Here is an 18,327-nt window from a genome sequence, read left to right as displayed (position 1 = left end):
GTGACTTCTACCCTAAGATACAAGGTGCAATTGTATAATTGTTACTGCTACTTATCTATGTGGAGGCTCTGATGCTGAATTTCCAAAGTGCATGTAATGCATGGATGCAATGCCAGCATTGCAGTGCTCAGATGAGCAATCGAATATACGTTTGATACATATCATGCGTTTATTTGTCACTTTGCATATGGATTGAAGCACAGTCTTATACGGACTAACAGCGCTAGGCCTAATAACATGGGTTGTTGTAACCCCCCCCCCCCTCCTTTTGGTATGTCTCTACAGCTGACTTTGTGATGTGTCGCAGGTGCAGTCGACATTCATAGCTTATAAGCTCGCCGGCTGCAGGGCGCATAGATACGCATCACTTCACACACATCAGAACCCTGATGTGTACCTGAATAGAAATGGTTAATGCATGTAGCCACGCCCTGTGGGTGTGCTTGTCCTCTCTCTCAGTCTATTTAAACCTGCACTGCAAACAGTGCCTCAGCTCTGACTTGGGCTATTTGCTGGGGGACATTTTGCTGGTGGGGGGTGCACTATGCTCATTGTATATATGTATAGCACTTTTTGAAAAAGCCGTAGGGTGAAACATGTTAAAGATCATTGTACAATCACTGTGTAAATAGCACTATCACTCCTCTATATGTCCTCCTGATATGTATATGTAGGTGATGGTCTGTACTGACTACAGGCAGCATCTGCTAGCAGTCTACATGACAGCTGATTGAATGCTAGTGGCTACAACCATCTCCTATACCAGCAGGGTTCTAAACCTTTATGTGGAATAACTACACCACATTAGATGTCTTATTGTGGGGGATAAGCCAAGACCTCCACACTAGAGGTTTTATACATTAATTTGTGAATCTTGTTAGGCACGATTAAAGTTGTGTTTCTTTTACTGACCATTAGGTCCAATAATGTGGAGCCAAATACTCCTATATTGATACTCAAAGGGCTGGTCATTAGTGACCCTGTGTTTGATTATTTTTCCCTGGTATATTTTCTCGGTTGTGTGCATATTCATATATATTTTTCTCAGGTGTGCCGAGCACCATTTTTGGGGTATGGCCTACCTCTCGGAGGACCTCCCAACCATTGAATCCCTCACGCATGCAGCAAGGGATACTTTCCTTACTAATAAAACTGAGAGTGAATGTGACACTGACACCTACAGTGCAAATACTGATGTAGAACCTGTCTTCAGAGATATTTTTAAAACTTACAAAGACTTTACCAGGTCCACATGGGAAGTGGCTAGTTTCAGCGTGTACCTTAAAGAGCAAATCACAGTACGAGGCCTACGAATTCTCACCAAACCCCACTCACACACTCAGGACACTGAGTTTATGAAAGGGTGGGATGAATTAAAAACTAGACAAACTCTTGAACAAATGAAGTATCTCCATGATTATGAATTAAAATATTCTGAGAAATTACGTGCGAAACTGCAAAGTGAACAGAAAGCGTTACTCGAACTGTCTGGTCATCCAGAATTCGAAAAATTTGAATCTAAATTGGAGAGAAAAGTACACGCATATACTGATGAGATTAAAACCCGCAAGCAAAAAAAGTTTTTACGTGATAGCCTTGATTTTAAGAATAATAAGATATACACCTGGGCAGAAAAAGCACAAGGTGAAGGTGGACAGGCGAGTCAGGATGTGAGTGCTTCAGATATTGGGACACAATCTGAAAGCGAGTCCAGCATAGTAGCAGGACCAATTCGACCGAAAAGTAAAAACAAAAGGTATACCCCCAAACATCCTAAAAAAAAACCCATAGGGGAAATCCACAGGGGGGTTTTTTAGACATATCTCTGAGGACACCAGATCCACAATGTGTAGACATAACAAATTCAGAACCACAGACGAAACAAGGCCTAAGAGATCGAAAGAGATGGGGTTACACGGGCCAAAAAAGAGGCAGGACATACCACCAATGGTAACTGACACATTACCCGCAAATGATACTACAAATGCTATGCGTGTTGTTAATCTGTCTGCATTTCCCCTATCCCCTGTCCAAATATCACTTCTCTCCAAGGGACTATCGTATGTACCTACAGCTAGATACGATGCCTTTGAATGGGTGAAGGACATCAATTTATTTGTGAGAAAACTGGCATTGGTGAAAATGTATGAATCAAAGGAAGCAAAAGAGAAAAAAAGCTCAAAAAATGAAAGGGAAGTCTTGGAGGCATTACATGACCTCCTGAGAGAGAATGTTGAAGGCACTACAGACTTAGCACCACCTAGTGGACAAAAGAAAAAAAGTGTGTTCTGTCCCTCTCTTACTCAGTATCCTCAGATCAGTGCATTTGTGGAGATGGTGACAAGGGCACTGAGGAGACTTGAGTCAGAGACCTTTGCAGGACCGCTACATGATAATCTTAGTAGCAAGGAAAGAGAAGCCCTAGATCTCCTCAGAAAAAATGAACAACTTGTGATTAAACCCGCTGATAAGGGGGGAAATATAGTTTTGATGGACAGAACCATGTATGAACAAATGTGCATGTGCCTGCTGGGGGATAAACAACAATATAGCAAACTACCTCGCAACCCTTTATATGAACATCAGACAGAGCTGCAGACCTTATTAAAGTCCAGATTGGATAGTGGGGGGCTAGATGCAGAGGATTTTGAGATCCTGAAAAAATCCACGGAACACCCGGTAATGGCGGTATTTTATGCCCTTCCTAAAATACACAAAGAGAAATTTCCACCACCAGGACGACCAATCGTATCAGGACGTGAGAGCCTGACCGATCAGGTGAGCCAATATGTGGACAAATTTCTTCGCCCCTTTGTTGAATCTCTCCCATCGTATCTTAAAGATACAAAGGATGTTCTGACGCGACTACAAGGTATAACAGTAACACCAAACACCTTGCTGGCCAGTATTGACGTGGAATCGCTGTATAGCAACATACAACATGATTTGGGACTCAAAGCGGTACAATATTTTTTGTCAACAAGGGGTAATCACCTTGAACAACACAATGTCACTCTCCTCCATCTATTGCGATTTATTTTGACACATAATATCTTTTGGTTTGGAGGGAGGACGTACCACCAGCTCAGGGGCAGTGCTATGGGGACGGCTTGTGCCCCCTCATACGCTAATCTGTTCCTGGGCTGGTGGGAGGACACTATCGTCTTCTCCAACGATCTGGAATTTTATACAGCACACATCGCATATTGGGGGAGATTTATTGATGATATTGTAATCCTTTGGGAGGGCACACAAGAACTGTTTGTTGATTTTGTAACTATATTGAATATGAATGAGATTGGAATGAAATTCACATATGAAGTGAGCAATACACACATCAATTTCCTTGATCTCACAATCAAGATTGGGAAACAGGGCGAAATAGAGACAGAAATATTTCGCAAACCTACTGCAACAAACTCATTACTAAAATGGGATAGCTCACACCCAAGATCGCTGCGCAGGAGCATACCGATAGGACAATTCCTCAGAGCGTGGAGAAATTGCTCGAGTGAGGAGTCATTCGAAAAAGAATGTAAACTTCTGAATGACAGATTTAGATACAGAGGCTTCCCAGATGAAGTTATACAAAAGGCATATCTGCGGGCTAAACATACCCCGCGTCAACAAACACTGGCTAATACTCCGACTGAAGTCACAGATATGGCTAACAATCATGACGCACAGACATCTAAACGTATGCCACCACGATTGGTGGGCACGTTCACTGAACAGTCCCATTCAGTCTTTCAAATTGTCGAGCATTACTGGCCAATATTAAAAAAAGATAAAGATCTAGCTAGTATTTTACCCTCAAGACCCTCAATAACATATAGAAGGGCATCCAACCTGAGGGACATTCTTGTCCACAGTGCGTTTTCCAAGAATCCAGAACAACACAAAAGCACCTGGTTACCTACTAAACCACAAGGATCGTTCCATTGTGGGAAGTGCAAAGCATGCAAATATATGCCCACAATCAAACAATTTGTCTCCCCAGTAAACGGTAGGGTTTTTGACATTCGCTCATTTAACACATGCAATACAAAGGGGGTCGTATATGCGGCTAAGTGCAAATGTGAACTTTTGTATGTGGGTAAAACCACGAGAGCACTCAAGGAGCGAGTATTAGAACACATTGGCGACATAAAACACAGGAACGACACACCGATTGCACGACACATGAATCAGGTACACCCAAAATCCAGGTTCGACATCATGTTCTGGGGGATTCAGGAATGGAAAAGAAGCATTAGGGGGGGTAACCTCGACAAAAAATTAACCCAAATCGAGTCGAGGTGGATTTTTCGTCTTGACTCGATTGCTCCAAACGGACTGAATGAGGATTTCAATCTGGCTTGTTTCCTCTGACTGGTTCACACTTATCTACTAACAGTAATAAATCGGGCAATTGAGCAAGTATAAATTCAATCCATGAGCAACTGAGATCTCCATATATAGAGTAATCAACGAGAGATGGAGATTGGCTGTCTATGGGAGTAAGGGAGGTAGACTGATTGATACAATTGTGTGCACTTGCTGAGATGCTAATCCCTTTTATGCACCTATCTGACATAATGCACAGAAGCTGAGACCCTTGATACTACTCATATACCCATCTGGCAATCGATATACGCCACTTGAGGTGATGGGTTTCCTCTTCATGTTAGTCACAATGGGAGCTCTATCCCAATGTGTATGGTGCAATTGCACAAATGTAAATACCATCTATTCATGTGGAGGCTTTGATGTCAAGTTTCCAGAGTATATATAGTGCATGGATGTAACCGATCGAATGATGGAGATTGGCAGTCTATGGGAACAAGGTAGGCAGATTGATAGATACAATCGTATGCATATGCTGAGATACTAATCCCCTTATGCACCTATCAGAATGACATAATGCACAGTGGTTGAGACTTTTAGGTACACTCTATATACTCACCTGGAAATCGATAGACATCATTCGAGATGATGTGTTATGTCATGTCAGTCACAATGTGACTTCTACCCTAAGATACAAGGTGCAATTGTATAATTGTTACTGCTACTTATCTATGTGGAGGCTCTGATGCTGAATTTCCAAAGTGCATGTAATGCATGGATGCAATGCCAGCATTGCAGTGCTCAGATGAGCAATCGAATATACGTTTGATACATATCATGCGTTTATTTGTCACTTTGCATATGGATTGAAGCACAGTCTTATACGGACTAACAGCGCTAGGCCTAATAACATGGGTTGTTGTAACCCCCCCCCCCCCCTCCTTTTGGTATGTCTCTACAGCTGACTTTGTGATGTGTCGCAGGTGCAGTCGACATTCATAGCTTATAAGCTCGCCGGCTGCAGGGCGCATAGATACGCATCACTTCACACACATCAGAACCCTGATGTGTACCTGAATAGAAATGGTTAATGCATGTAGCCACGCCCTGTGGGTGTGCTTGTCCTCTCTCTCAGTCTATTTAAACCTGCACTGCAAACAGTGCCTCAGCTCTGACTTGGGCTATTTGCTGGGGGACATTTTGCTGGTGGGGGGTGCACTATGCTCATTGTATATATGTATAGCACTTTTTGAAAAAGCCGTAGGGTGAAACATGTTAAAGATCATTGTACAATCACTGTGTAAATAGCACTATCACTCCTCTATATGTCCTCCTGATATGTATATGTAGGTGATGGTCTGTACTGACTACAGGCAGCATCTGCTAGCAGTCTACATGACAGCTGATTGAATGCTAGTGGCTACAACCATCTCCTATACCAGCAGGGTTCTAAACCTTTATGTGGAATAACTACACCACATTAGATGTCTTATTGTGGGGGATAAGCCAAGACCTCCACACTAGAGGTTTTATACATTAATTTGTGAATCTTGTTAGGCACGATTAAAGTTGTGTTTCTTTTACTGACCATTAGGTCCAATAATGTGGAGCCAAATACTCCTATATTGATACTCAAAGGGCTGGTCATTAGTGACCCTGTGTTTGATTATTTTTCCCTGGTATATTTTCTCGGTTGTGTGCATATTCATATATATTTTTCTCAGGTGTGCCGAGCACCATTTTTGGGGTATGGCCTACCTCTCGGAGGACCTCCCAACCATTGAATCCCTCACGCATGCAGCAAGGGATACTTTCCTTACTAATAAAACTGAGAGTGAATGCGACACTGACACCTACAGTGCAAATACTGATGTAGAACCTGTCTTCAGAGATATTTTTAAAACTTACAAAGACTTTACCAGGTCCACATGGGAAGTGGCTAGTTTCAGCGTGTACCTTAAAGAGCAAATCACAGTACGAGGCCTACGAATTCTCACCAAACCCCACTCACACACTCAGGACACTGAGTTTATGAAAGGGTGGGATGAATTAAAAACTAGACAAACTCTTGAACAAATGAAGTATCTCCATGATTATGAATTAAAATATTCTGAGAAATTACGTGCGAAACTGCAAAGTGAACAGAAAGCGTTACTCGAACTGTCTGGTCATCCAGAATTCGAAAAATTTGAATCTAAATTGGAGAGAAAAGTACACGCATATACTGATGAGATTAAAACCCGCAAGCAAAAAAAGTTTTTACGTGATAGCCTTGATTTTAAGAATAATAAGATATACACCTGGGCAGAAAAAGCACAAGGTGAAGGTGGACAGGCGAGTCAGGATGTGAGTGCTTCAGATATTGGGACACAATCTGAAAGCGAGTCCAGCATAGTAGCAGGACCAATTCGACCGAAAAGTAAAAACAAAAGGTATACCCCCAAACATCCTAAAAAAAAACCCATAGGGGAAATCCACAGGGGGGTTTTTTAGACATATCTCTGAGGACACCAGATCCACAATGTGTAGACATAACAAATTCAGAACCACAGACGAAACAAGGCCTAAGAGATCGAAAGAGATGGGGTTACACGGGCCAAAAAAGAGGCAGGACATACCACCAATGGTAACTGACACATTACCCGCAAATGATACTACAAATGCTATGCGTGTTGTTAATCTGTCTGCATTTCCCCTATCCCCTGTCCAAATATCACTTCTCTCCAAGGGACTATCGTATGTACCTACAGCTAGATACGATGCCTTTGAATGGGTGAAGGACATCAATTTATTTGTGAGAAAACTGGCATTGGTGAAAATGTATGAATCAAAGGAAGCAAAAGAGAAAAAAAGCTCAAAAAATGAAAGGGAAGTCTTGGAGGCATTACATGACCTCCTGAGAGAGAATGTTGAAGGCACTACAGACTTAGCACCACCTAGTGGACAAAAGAAAAAAAGTGTGTTCTGTCCCTCTCTTACTCAGTATCCTCAGATCAGTGCATTTGTGGAGATGGTGACAAGGGCACTGAGGAGACTTGAGTCAGAGACCTTTGCAGGACCGCTACATGATAATCTTAGTAGCAAGGAAAGAGAAGCCCTAGATCTCCTCAGAAAAAATGAACAACTTGTGATTAAACCCGCTGATAAGGGGGGAAATATAGTTTTGATGGACAGAACCATGTATGAACAAATGTGCATGTGCCTGCTGGGGGATGAACAACAATATAGCAAACTACCTCACAACCCTTTATATGAACATCAGACAGAGCTGCAGACCTTATTAAAGTCCAGATTGGATAGTGGGGGGCTAGATGCAGAGGATTTTGAGATCCTGAAAAAATCCACGGAACACCCGGTAATGGCGGTATTTTATGCCCTTCCTAAAATACACAAAGAGAAATTTCCACCACCAGGACGACCAATCGTATCAGGACGTGAGAGCCTGACCGATCAGGTGAGCCAATATGTGGACAAATTTCTTCGCCCCTTTGTTGAATCTCTCCCATCGTATCTTAAAGATACAAAGGATGTTCTGACGCGACTACAAGGTATAACAGTAACACCAAACACCTTGCTGGCCAGTATTGACGTGGAATCGCTGTATAGCAACATACAACATGATTTGGGACTCAAAGCGGTACAATATTTTTTGTCAACAAGGGGTAATCACCTTGAACAACACAATGTCACTCTCCTCCATCTATTGCGATTTATTTTGACACATAATATCTTTTGGTTTGGAGGGAGGACGTACCACCAGCTCAGGGGCAGTGCTATGGGGACGGCTTGTGCCCCCTCATACGCTAATCTGTTCCTGGGCTGGTGGGAGGACACTATCGTCTTCTCCAACGATCTGGAATTTTATACAGCACACATCGCATATTGGGGGAGATTTATTGATGATATTGTAATCCTTTGGGAGGGCACACAAGAACTGTTTGTTGATTTTGTAACTATATTGAATATGAATGAGATTGGAATGAAATTCACATATGAAGTGAGCAATACACACATCAATTTCCTTGATCTCACAATCAAGATTGGGAAACAGGGCGAAATAGAGACAGAAATATTTCGCAAACCTACTGCAACAAACTCATTACTAAAATGGGATAGCTCACACCCAAGATCGCTGCGCAGGAGCATACCGATAGGACAATTCCTCAGAGCGTGGAGAAATTGCTCGAGTGAGGAGTCATTCGAAAAAGAATGTAAACTTCTGAATGACAGATTTAGATACAGAGGCTTCCCAGATGAAGTTATACAAAAGGCATATCTGCGGGCTAAACATACCCCGCGTCAACAAACACTGGCTAATACTCCGACTGAAGTCACAGATATGGCTAACAATCATGACGCACAGACATCTAAACGTATGCCACCACGATTGGTGGGCACGTTCACTGAACAGTCCCATTCAGTCTTTCAAATTGTCGAGCATTACTGGCCAATATTAAAAAAAGATAAAGATCTAGCTAGTATTTTACCCTCAAGACCCTCAATAACATATAGAAGGGCATCCAACCTGAGGGACATTCTTGTCCACAGTGCGTTTTCCAAGAATCCAGAACAACACAAAAGCACCTGGTTACCTACTAAACCACAAGGATCGTTCCATTGTGGGAAGTGCAAAGCATGCAAATATATGCCCACAATCAAACAATTTGTCTCCCCAGTAAACGGTAGGGTTTTTGACATTCGCTCATTTATCACATGCAATACAAAGGGGGTCGTATATGCGGCTAAGTGCAAATGTGAACTTTTGTATGTGGGTAAAACCACGAGAGCACTCAAGGAGCGAGTATTAGAACACATTGGCGACATAAAACACAGGAACGACACACCGATTGCACGACACATGAATCAGGTACACCCAAAATCCAGGTTCGACATCATGTTCTGGGGGATTCAGGAATGGAAAAGAAGCATTAGGGGGGGTAACCTCGACAAAAAATTAACCCAAATCGAGTCGAGGTGGATTTTTCGTCTTGACTCGATTGCTCCAAACGGACTGAATGAGGATTTCAATCTGGCTTGTTTCCTCTGACTGGTTCACACTTATCTACTAACAGTAATAAATCGGGCAATTGAGCAAGTATAAATTCAATCCATGAGCAACTGAGATCTCCATATATAGAGTAATCAACGAGAGATGGAGATTGGCTGTCTATGGGAGTAAGGGAGGTAGACTGATTGATACAATTGTGTGCACTTGCTGAGATGCTAATCCCTTTTATGCACCTATCTGACATAATGCACAGAAGCTGAGACCCTTGATACTACTCATATACCCATCTGGCAATCGATATACGCCACTTGAGGTGATGTGTTTCCTCTTCATGTTAGTCACAATGGGAGCTCTATCCCAATGTGTATGGTGCAATTGCACAAATGTAAATACCATCTATTCATGTGGAGGCTTTGATGTCAAGTTTCCAGAGTATATATAGTGCATGGATGTAACCGATCGAATGATGGAGATTGGCAGTCTATGGGAACAAGGTAGGCAGATTGATAGATACAATCGTATGCATATGCTGAGATACTAATCCCCTTATGCACCTATCAGAATGACATAATGCACAGTGGTTGAGACTTTTAGGTACACTCTATATACTCACCTGGTAATCGATAGACATCATTCGAGATGATGTGTTATGTCATGTCAGTCACAATGTGACTTCTACCCTAAGATACAAGGTGCAATTGTATAATTGTTACTGCTACTTATCTATGTGGAGGCTCTGATGCTGAATTTCCAAAGTGCATGTAATGCATGGATGCAATGCCAGCATTGCAGTGCTCAGATGAGCAATCGAATATACGTTTGATACATATCATGCGTTTATTTGTCACTTTGCATATGGATTGAAGCACAGTCTTATACGGACTAACAGCGCTAGGCCTAATAACATGGGTTGTTGTAACCCCCCCCCCCTCCTTTTGGTATGTCTCTACAGCTGACTTTGTGATGTGTCGCAGGTGCAGTCGACATTCATAGCTTATAAGCTCGCCGGCTGCAGGGCGCATAGATACGCATCACTTCACACACATCAGAACCCTGATGTGTACCTGAATAGAAATGGTTAATGCATGTAGCCACGCCCTGTGGGTGTGCTTGTCCTCTCTCTCAGTCTATTTAAACCTGCACTGCAAACAGTGCCTCAGCTCTGACTTGGGCTATTTGCTGGGGGACATTTTGCTGGTGGGGGGTGCACTATGCTCATTGTATATATGTATAGCACTTTTTGAAAAAGCCGTAGGGTGAAACATGTTAAAGATCATTGTACAATCACTGTGTAAATAGCACTATCACTCCTCTATATGTCCTCCTGATATGTATATGTAGGTGATGGTCTGTACTGACTACAGGCAGCATCTGCTAGCAGTCTACATGACAGCTGATTGAATGCTAGTGGCTACAACCATCTCCTATACCAGCAGGGTTCTAAACCTTTATGTGGAATAACTACACCACATTAGATGTCTTATTGTGGGGGATAAGCCAAGACCTCCACACTAGAGGTTTTATACATTAATTTGTGAATCTTGTTAGGCACGATTAAAGTTGTGTTTCTTTTACTGACCATTAGGTCCAATAATGTGGAGCCAAATACTCCTATATTGATACTCAAAGGGCTGGTCATTAGTGACCCTGTGTTTGATTATTTTTCCCTGGTATATTTTCTCGGTTGTGTGCATATTCATATATATTTTTCTCAGGTGTGCCGAGCACCATTTTTGGGGTATGGCCTACCTCTCGGAGGACCTCCCAACCATTGAATCCCTCACGCATGCAGCAAGGGATACTTTCCTTACTAATAAAACTGAGAGTGAATGTGACACTGACACCTACAGTGCAAATACTGATGTAGAACCTGTCTTCAGAGATATTTTTAAAACTTACAAAGACTTTACCAGGTCCACATGGGAAGTGGCTAGTTTCAGCGTGTACCTTAAAGAGCAAATCACAGTACGAGGCCTACGAATTCTCACCAAACCCCACTCACACACTCAGGACACTGAGTTTATGAAAGGGTGGGATGAATTAAAAACTAGACAAACTCTTGAACAAATGAAGTATCTCCATGATTATGAATTAAAATATTCTGAGAAATTACGTGCGAAACTGCAAAGTGAACAGAAAGCGTTACTCGAACTGTCTGGTCATCCAGAATTCGAAAAATTTGAATCTAAATTGGAGAGAAAAGTACACGCATATACTGATGAGATTAAAACCCGCAAGCAAAAAAAGTTTTTACGTGATAGCCTTGATTTTAAGAATAATAAGATATACACCTGGGCAGAAAAAGCACAAGGTGAAGGTGGACAGGCGAGTCAGGATGTGAGTGCTTCAGATATTGGGACACAATCTGAAAGCGAGTCCAGCATAGTAGCAGGACCAATTCGACCGAAAAGTAAAAACAAAAGGTATACCCCCAAACATCCTAAAAAAAAACCCATAGGGGAAATCCACAGGGGGGTTTTTTAGACATATCTCTGAGGACACCAGATCCACAATGTGTAGACATAACAAATTCAGAACCACAGACGAAACAAGGCCTAAGAGATCGAAAGAGATGGGGTTACACGGGCCAAAAAAGAGGCAGGACATACCACCAATGGTAACTGACACATTACCCGCAAATGATACTACAAATGCTATGCGTGTTGTTAATCTGTCTGCATTTCCCCTATCCCCTGTCCAAATATCACTTCTCTCCAAGGGACTATCGTATGTACCTACAGCTAGATACGATGCCTTTGAATGGGTGAAGGACATCAATTTATTTGTGAGAAAACTGGCATTGGTGAAAATGTATGAATCAAAGGAAGCAAAAGAGAAAAAAAGCTCAAAAAATGAAAGGGAAGTCTTGGAGGCATTACATGACCTCCTGAGAGAGAATGTTGAAGGCACTACAGACTTAGCACCACCTAGTGGACAAAAGAAAAAAAGTGTGTTCTGTCCCTCTCTTACTCAGTATCCTCAGATCAGTGCATTTGTGGAGATGGTGACAAGGGCACTGAGGAGACTTGAGTCAGAGACCTTTGCAGGACCGCTACATGATAATCTTAGTAGCAAGGAAAGAGAAGCCCTAGATCTCCTCAGAAAAAATGAACAACTTGTGATTAAACCCGCTGATAAGGGGGGAAATATAGTTTTGATGGACAGAACCATGTATGAACAAATGTGCATGTGCCTGCTGGGGGATAAACAACAATATAGCAAACTACCTCGCAACCCTTTATATGAACATCAGACAGAGCTGCAGACCTTATTAAAGTCCAGATTGGATAGTGGGGGGCTAGATGCAGAGGATTTTGAGATCCTGAAAAAATCCACGGAACACCCGGTAATGGCGGTATTTTATGCCCTTCCTAAAATACACAAAGAGAAATTTCCACCACCAGGACGACCAATCGTATCAGGACGTGAGAGCCTGACCGATCAGGTGAGCCAATATGTGGACAAATTTCTTCGCCCCTTTGTTGAATCTCTCCCATCGTATCTTAAAGATACAAAGGATGTTCTGACGCGACTACAAGGTATAACAGTAACACCAAACACCTTGCTGGCCAGTATTGACGTGGAATCGCTGTATAGCAACATACAACATGATTTGGGACTCAAAGCGGTACAATATTTTTTGTCAACAAGGGGTAATCACCTTGAACAACACAATGTCACTCTCCTCCATCTATTGCGATTTATTTTGACACATAATATCTTTTGGTTTGGAGGGAGGACGTACCACCAGCTCAGGGGCAGTGCTATGGGGACGGCTTGTGCCCCCTCATACGCTAATCTGTTCCTGGGCTGGTGGGAGGACACTATCGTCTTCTCCAACGATCTGGAATTTTATACAGCACACATCGCATATTGGGGGAGATTTATTGATGATATTGTAATCCTTTGGGAGGGCACACAAGAACTGTTTGTTGATTTTGTAACTATATTGAATATGAATGAGATTGGAATGAAATTCACATATGAAGTGAGCAATACACACATCAATTTCCTTGATCTCACAATCAAGATTGGGAAACAGGGCGAAATAGAGACAGAAATATTTCGCAAACCTACTGCAACAAACTCATTACTAAAATGGGATAGCTCACACCCAAGATCGCTGCGCAGGAGCATACCGATAGGACAATTCCTCAGAGCGTGGAGAAATTGCTCGAGTGAGGAGTCATTCGAAAAAGAATGTAAACTTCTGAATGACAGATTTAGATACAGAGGCTTCCCAGATGAAGTTATACAAAAGGCATATCTGCGGGCTAAACATACCCCGCGTCAACAAACACTGGCTAATACTCCGACTGAAGTCACAGATATGGCTAACAATCATGACGCACAGACATCTAAACGTATGCCACCACGATTGGTGGGCACGTTCACTGAACAGTCCCATTCAGTCTTTCAAATTGTCGAGCATTACTGGCCAATATTAAAAAAAGATAAAGATCTAGCTAGTATTTTACCCTCAAGACCCTCAATAACATATAGAAGGGCATCCAACCTGAGGGACATTCTTGTCCACAGTGCGTTTTCCAAGAATCCAGAACAACACAAAAGCACCTGGTTACCTACTAAACCACAAGGATCGTTCCATTGTGGGAAGTGCAAAGCATGCAAATATATGCCCACAATCAAACAATTTGTCTCCCCAGTAAACGGTAGGGTTTTTGACATTCGCTCATTTATCACATGCAATACAAAGGGGGTCGTATATGCGGCTAAGTGCAAATGTGAACTTTTGTATGTGGGTAAAACCACGAGAGCACTCAAGGAGCGAGTATTAGAACACATTGGCGACATAAAACACAGGAACGACACACCGATTGCAAGACACATGAATCAGGTACACCCAAAATCCAGGTTCGACATCATGTTCTGGGGGATTCAGGAATGGAAAAGAAGCATTAGGGGGGGTAACCTCGACAAAAAATTAACCCAAATCGAGTCGAGGTGGATTTTTCGTCTTGACTCGATTGCTCCAAACGGACTGAATGAGGATTTCAATCTGGCTTGTTTCCTCTGACTGGTTCACACTTATCTACTAACAGTAATAAATCGGGCAATTGAGCAAGTATAAATTCAATCCATGAGCAACTGAGATCTCCATATATAGAGTAATCAACGAGAGATGGAGATTGGCTGTCTATGGGAGTAAGGGAGGTAGACTGATTGATACAATTGTGTGCACTTGCTGAGATGCTAATCCCTTTTATGCACCTATCTGACATAATGCACAGAAGCTGAGACCCTTGATACTACTCATATACCCATCTGGCAATCGATATACGCCACTTGAGGTGATGTGTTTCCTCTTCATGTTAGTCACAATGGGAGCTCTATCCCAATGTGTATGGTGCAATTGCACAAATGTAAATACCATCTATTCATGTGGAGGCTTTGATGTCAAGTTTCCAGAGTATATATAGTGCATGGATGTAACCGATCGAATGATGGAGATTGGCAGTCTATGGGAACAAGGTAGGCAGATTGATAGATACAATCGTATGCATATGCTGAGATACTAATCCCCTTATGCACCTATCAGAATGACATAATGCACAGTGGTTGAGACTTTTAGGTACACTCTATATACTCACCTGGAAATCGATAGACATCATTCGAGATGATGTGTTATGTCATGTCAGTCACAATGTGACTTCTACCCTAAGATACAAGGTGCAATTGTATAATTGTTACTGCTACTTATCTATGTGGAGGCTCTGATGCTGAATTTCCAAAGTGCATGTAATGCATGGATGCAATGCCAGCATTGCAGTGCTCAGATGAGCAATCGAATATACGTTTGATACATATCATGCGTTTATTTGTCACTTTGCATATGGATTGAAGCACAGTCTTATACGGACTAACAGCGCTAGGCCTAATAACATGGGTTGTTGTAACCCCCCCCCCCCTCCTTTTGGTATGTCTCTACAGCTGACTTTGTGATGTGTCGCAGGTGCAGTCGACATTCATAGCTTATAGGCTCGCCGGCTGCAGGGCGCATAGATACGCATCACTTCACACACATCAGAACCCTGATGTGTACCTGAATAGAAATGGTTAATGCATGTAGCCACGCCCTGTGGGTGTGCTTGTCCTCTCTCTCAGTCTATTTAAACCTGCACTGCAAACAGTGCCTCAGCTCTGACTTGGGCTATTTGCTGGGGGACATTTTGCTGGTGGGGGGTGCACTATGCTCATTGTATATATGTATAGCACTTTTTGAAAAAGCCGTAGGGTGAAACATGTTAAAGATCATTGTACAATCACTGTGTAAATAGCACTATCACTCCTCTATATGTCCTCCTGATATGTATATGTAGGTGATGGTCTGTACTGACTACAGGCAGCATCTGCTAGCAGTCTACATGACAGCTGATTGAATGCTAGTGGCTACAACCATCTCCTATACCAGCAGGGTTCTAAACCTTTATGTGGAATAACTACACCACATTAGATGTCCTATTGTGGGGGATAAGCCAAGACCTCCACACTAGAGGTTTTATACATTAATTTGTGAATCTTGTTAGGCACGATTAAAGTTGTGTTTCTTTTACTGACCATTAGGTCCAATAATGTGGAGCCAAATACTCCTATATTGATACTCAAAGGGCTGGTCATTAGTGACCCTGTGTTTGATTATTTTTCCCTGGTATATTTTCTCGGTTGTGTGCATATGTATATACATCGATCAGGTAGTGTAAATAGTGTACTGCTTCACACTGACAGACCAAACTCCCTGTTTAACGCACTGCCGCAAACAGCCGCAAAGGGTTGTCATTAGTTGACACTCTCAGGACACCTGGCTGCTGTAGGCAGAGCAGCAGGAACTGCATAAGGTGAGAGGCGGAGTGGAGGAGGGTGGCTGTGAAGGTGCAAGGGCAGCAGAGGATAAAGCATCTGAAGATGCTGCACCTGGAGGAGGAAGAGGAGGCGGAGGGTGGCTTTGCGTTTGTGTGCTGCTTTTCCTCATGTGCTCATCCCATTGGTGTTTGTGCTACTTGATCAAGTGCCTTCGCTGTTGTCCCTAGGTGGGAGTTGCTTTTTCCACTACTCAATTTTTGTTGGCAGAGATTATAGATGGCATCGCTGTAATCTGAGGCAGACACACAAAAAAATGCCCACACTGGTGAGTTCTGGGATAATGGCATTCTGGTGGTGGCAGCAGCTGATGTTGAAGGGCATGTTGGCCTGCTGTCCCTAGACGGCGATACATGCCGCCAGACACTGCCACAAGCTGTTTCTGACAAGCTCCCCCTGCATCTTACAACAACTCGTCTCCTCCTCCTCCTCTCTGTCTGCCCCTCTGAACTGTCCCCCTGTTCATCTTGTCTCCTGGGATCCCACGTGACATCCATGACATGATGATGACAGCTTCGCATGTATCAGACACTTGCAAAACTGCACCAACAACAGGTACTTCATCATCCTCACACCTTACGTCCATAGTAACGGTTGTCACATTTCATGTGTCAGAGGTAGTTTTTGTTGCTTTTTCTGTGTCAGAGGTAACAGTTGTTGCATTTCATGAGAAGGTGGTAAAGGTTGTTGCATTTCATATGTCTGAGGTAACAGTTGTTGCATTTCATGTGTCGGAGGTAGCAGTTGTTTCATTTCATGTGTCAGAGGTAACAGTTGTTGTATTGATTATATGATGGTAATAGTAGCTGCATATGCTACTTTCAAATTATTGTTGCAGCATTCAGCATGTTGACTTATCGTCTGCACATCCATGGTGCGAATATCCTATTTCACCACCTCATTGGTGAAACACTGCTTTTTATGTGTTTAGGGAACGCTATCTTATCGCCTTTATGTGTTCTGGGAGAAGACCCACTGCCTCAGAGTTACACCGCTACATTACAGTTAGCTCCGCCCACATCATGGCCACGCAAAGCATGCCACACTGACACAGCCCCCCCCCCCCCCCCCCATTGCTGTCATCAGCTTGGCTGATGTGAGTCTATGTGTACTGGCATTGCCCTCTGTTAGCCCCGCCTCCTCTCCATGTGTCTTCTGCAGTTTATTGCTGTACATGTATGACTGAGGAAAGCATGCTGTGTGAAATATATATATAGTCTAGAACTTGCTCTGGTTAGACTGCACATGAAATTGCTTCCATGACATTACACCACAATGCCCCATTGTGAATGTAACTTTAGAGTTCAACCAGTATTACCTTTTAAAGATTTGATCTTCTTCACTACAAAGCCACATTCTTCCTGAATTTTGTCTTCAACCGTCCTCTTTCCCATCCCAAAATCTCGTAGAGTTGACAATGTGAATCTTCTCATTACTTTCCAGTTCTCACCATTGGAGAAAATAAGTCCTATGCAAAAGAAGGGAATATAGTTTCTGAAAAACAGGAATGTAAAAAGGGTTGTACGCAAATTTTCACCAATGTAATTTTGGCATCAAAACTGACATTTTCAATTTTGAGAACATTTTCACTAAAATATGTTGTACTTTTGCAATATGGCAAAAATTTGCCAAATCACAAACATTTTATTTTTACCATGAAAAATCATTTATTTTACCACAAAAATTCACGAAAAAATGTAAAAAAAAATCTCAAACTTATTACAAAATGATTTTCGATGCCATTTTGGCTAGAAAGTCAAATTTAACATTATTTTTACACAAAAAATAATGCAAAAAGAATATCATTTTTTCTCATCACTGAACGTAAGAGAGACCAGCACAGGAGCTAGATGCTGCACTATTTTGGTAAGTGTAGAAATAAAGAATATTTGTTGTGTTATATACTGCTGCTCACATACAGTGATCTTTGAGTGCAAGTTGTAACGAATGGTGTCAGCACACAGAGAATATCTGATTATTGGTGACCTGCAGTATCACCAATAATACAGATGCTATACCTGATTATATGGTGATCTGCAGAATCACCAATAATACATGTATAGCTGGACACAGGACACCTAATGTAGTGTAAGTGTTTGGTGCAACAGTAATGA

General features: G+C 42.3%; 1 protein-coding gene across 1 annotated transcript in view; it reads right to left on the bottom strand.

The window, feature by feature from the left end:
* The window catches only part of LOC137504660 (uncharacterized), a 135,643-nt gene that overhangs the window by 47,613 nt on the left and 69,703 nt on the right, over window positions 1-18,327 (bottom strand). Inside the window, exon 13 of the mRNA XM_068233244.1 lies at window positions 17,532-17,681. Within this exon, the coding sequence (XP_068089345.1) occupies window positions 17,532-17,681 (150 nt within the window). The remainder of the gene's footprint in view (window positions 1-17,531; window positions 17,682-18,327) is intronic.

This window comes from Hyperolius riggenbachi, chromosome 4 (genome assembly GCF_040937935.1).
Source record: "Hyperolius riggenbachi isolate aHypRig1 chromosome 4, aHypRig1.pri, whole genome shotgun sequence".
In the NCBI taxonomy this organism is placed as follows: Eukaryota; Metazoa; Chordata; class Amphibia; order Anura; family Hyperoliidae; genus Hyperolius; species Hyperolius riggenbachi.
The sequence above is the reverse complement of the archived record's forward strand: the minus strand, read 5'-3'. Positions and strand labels throughout refer to the sequence as shown.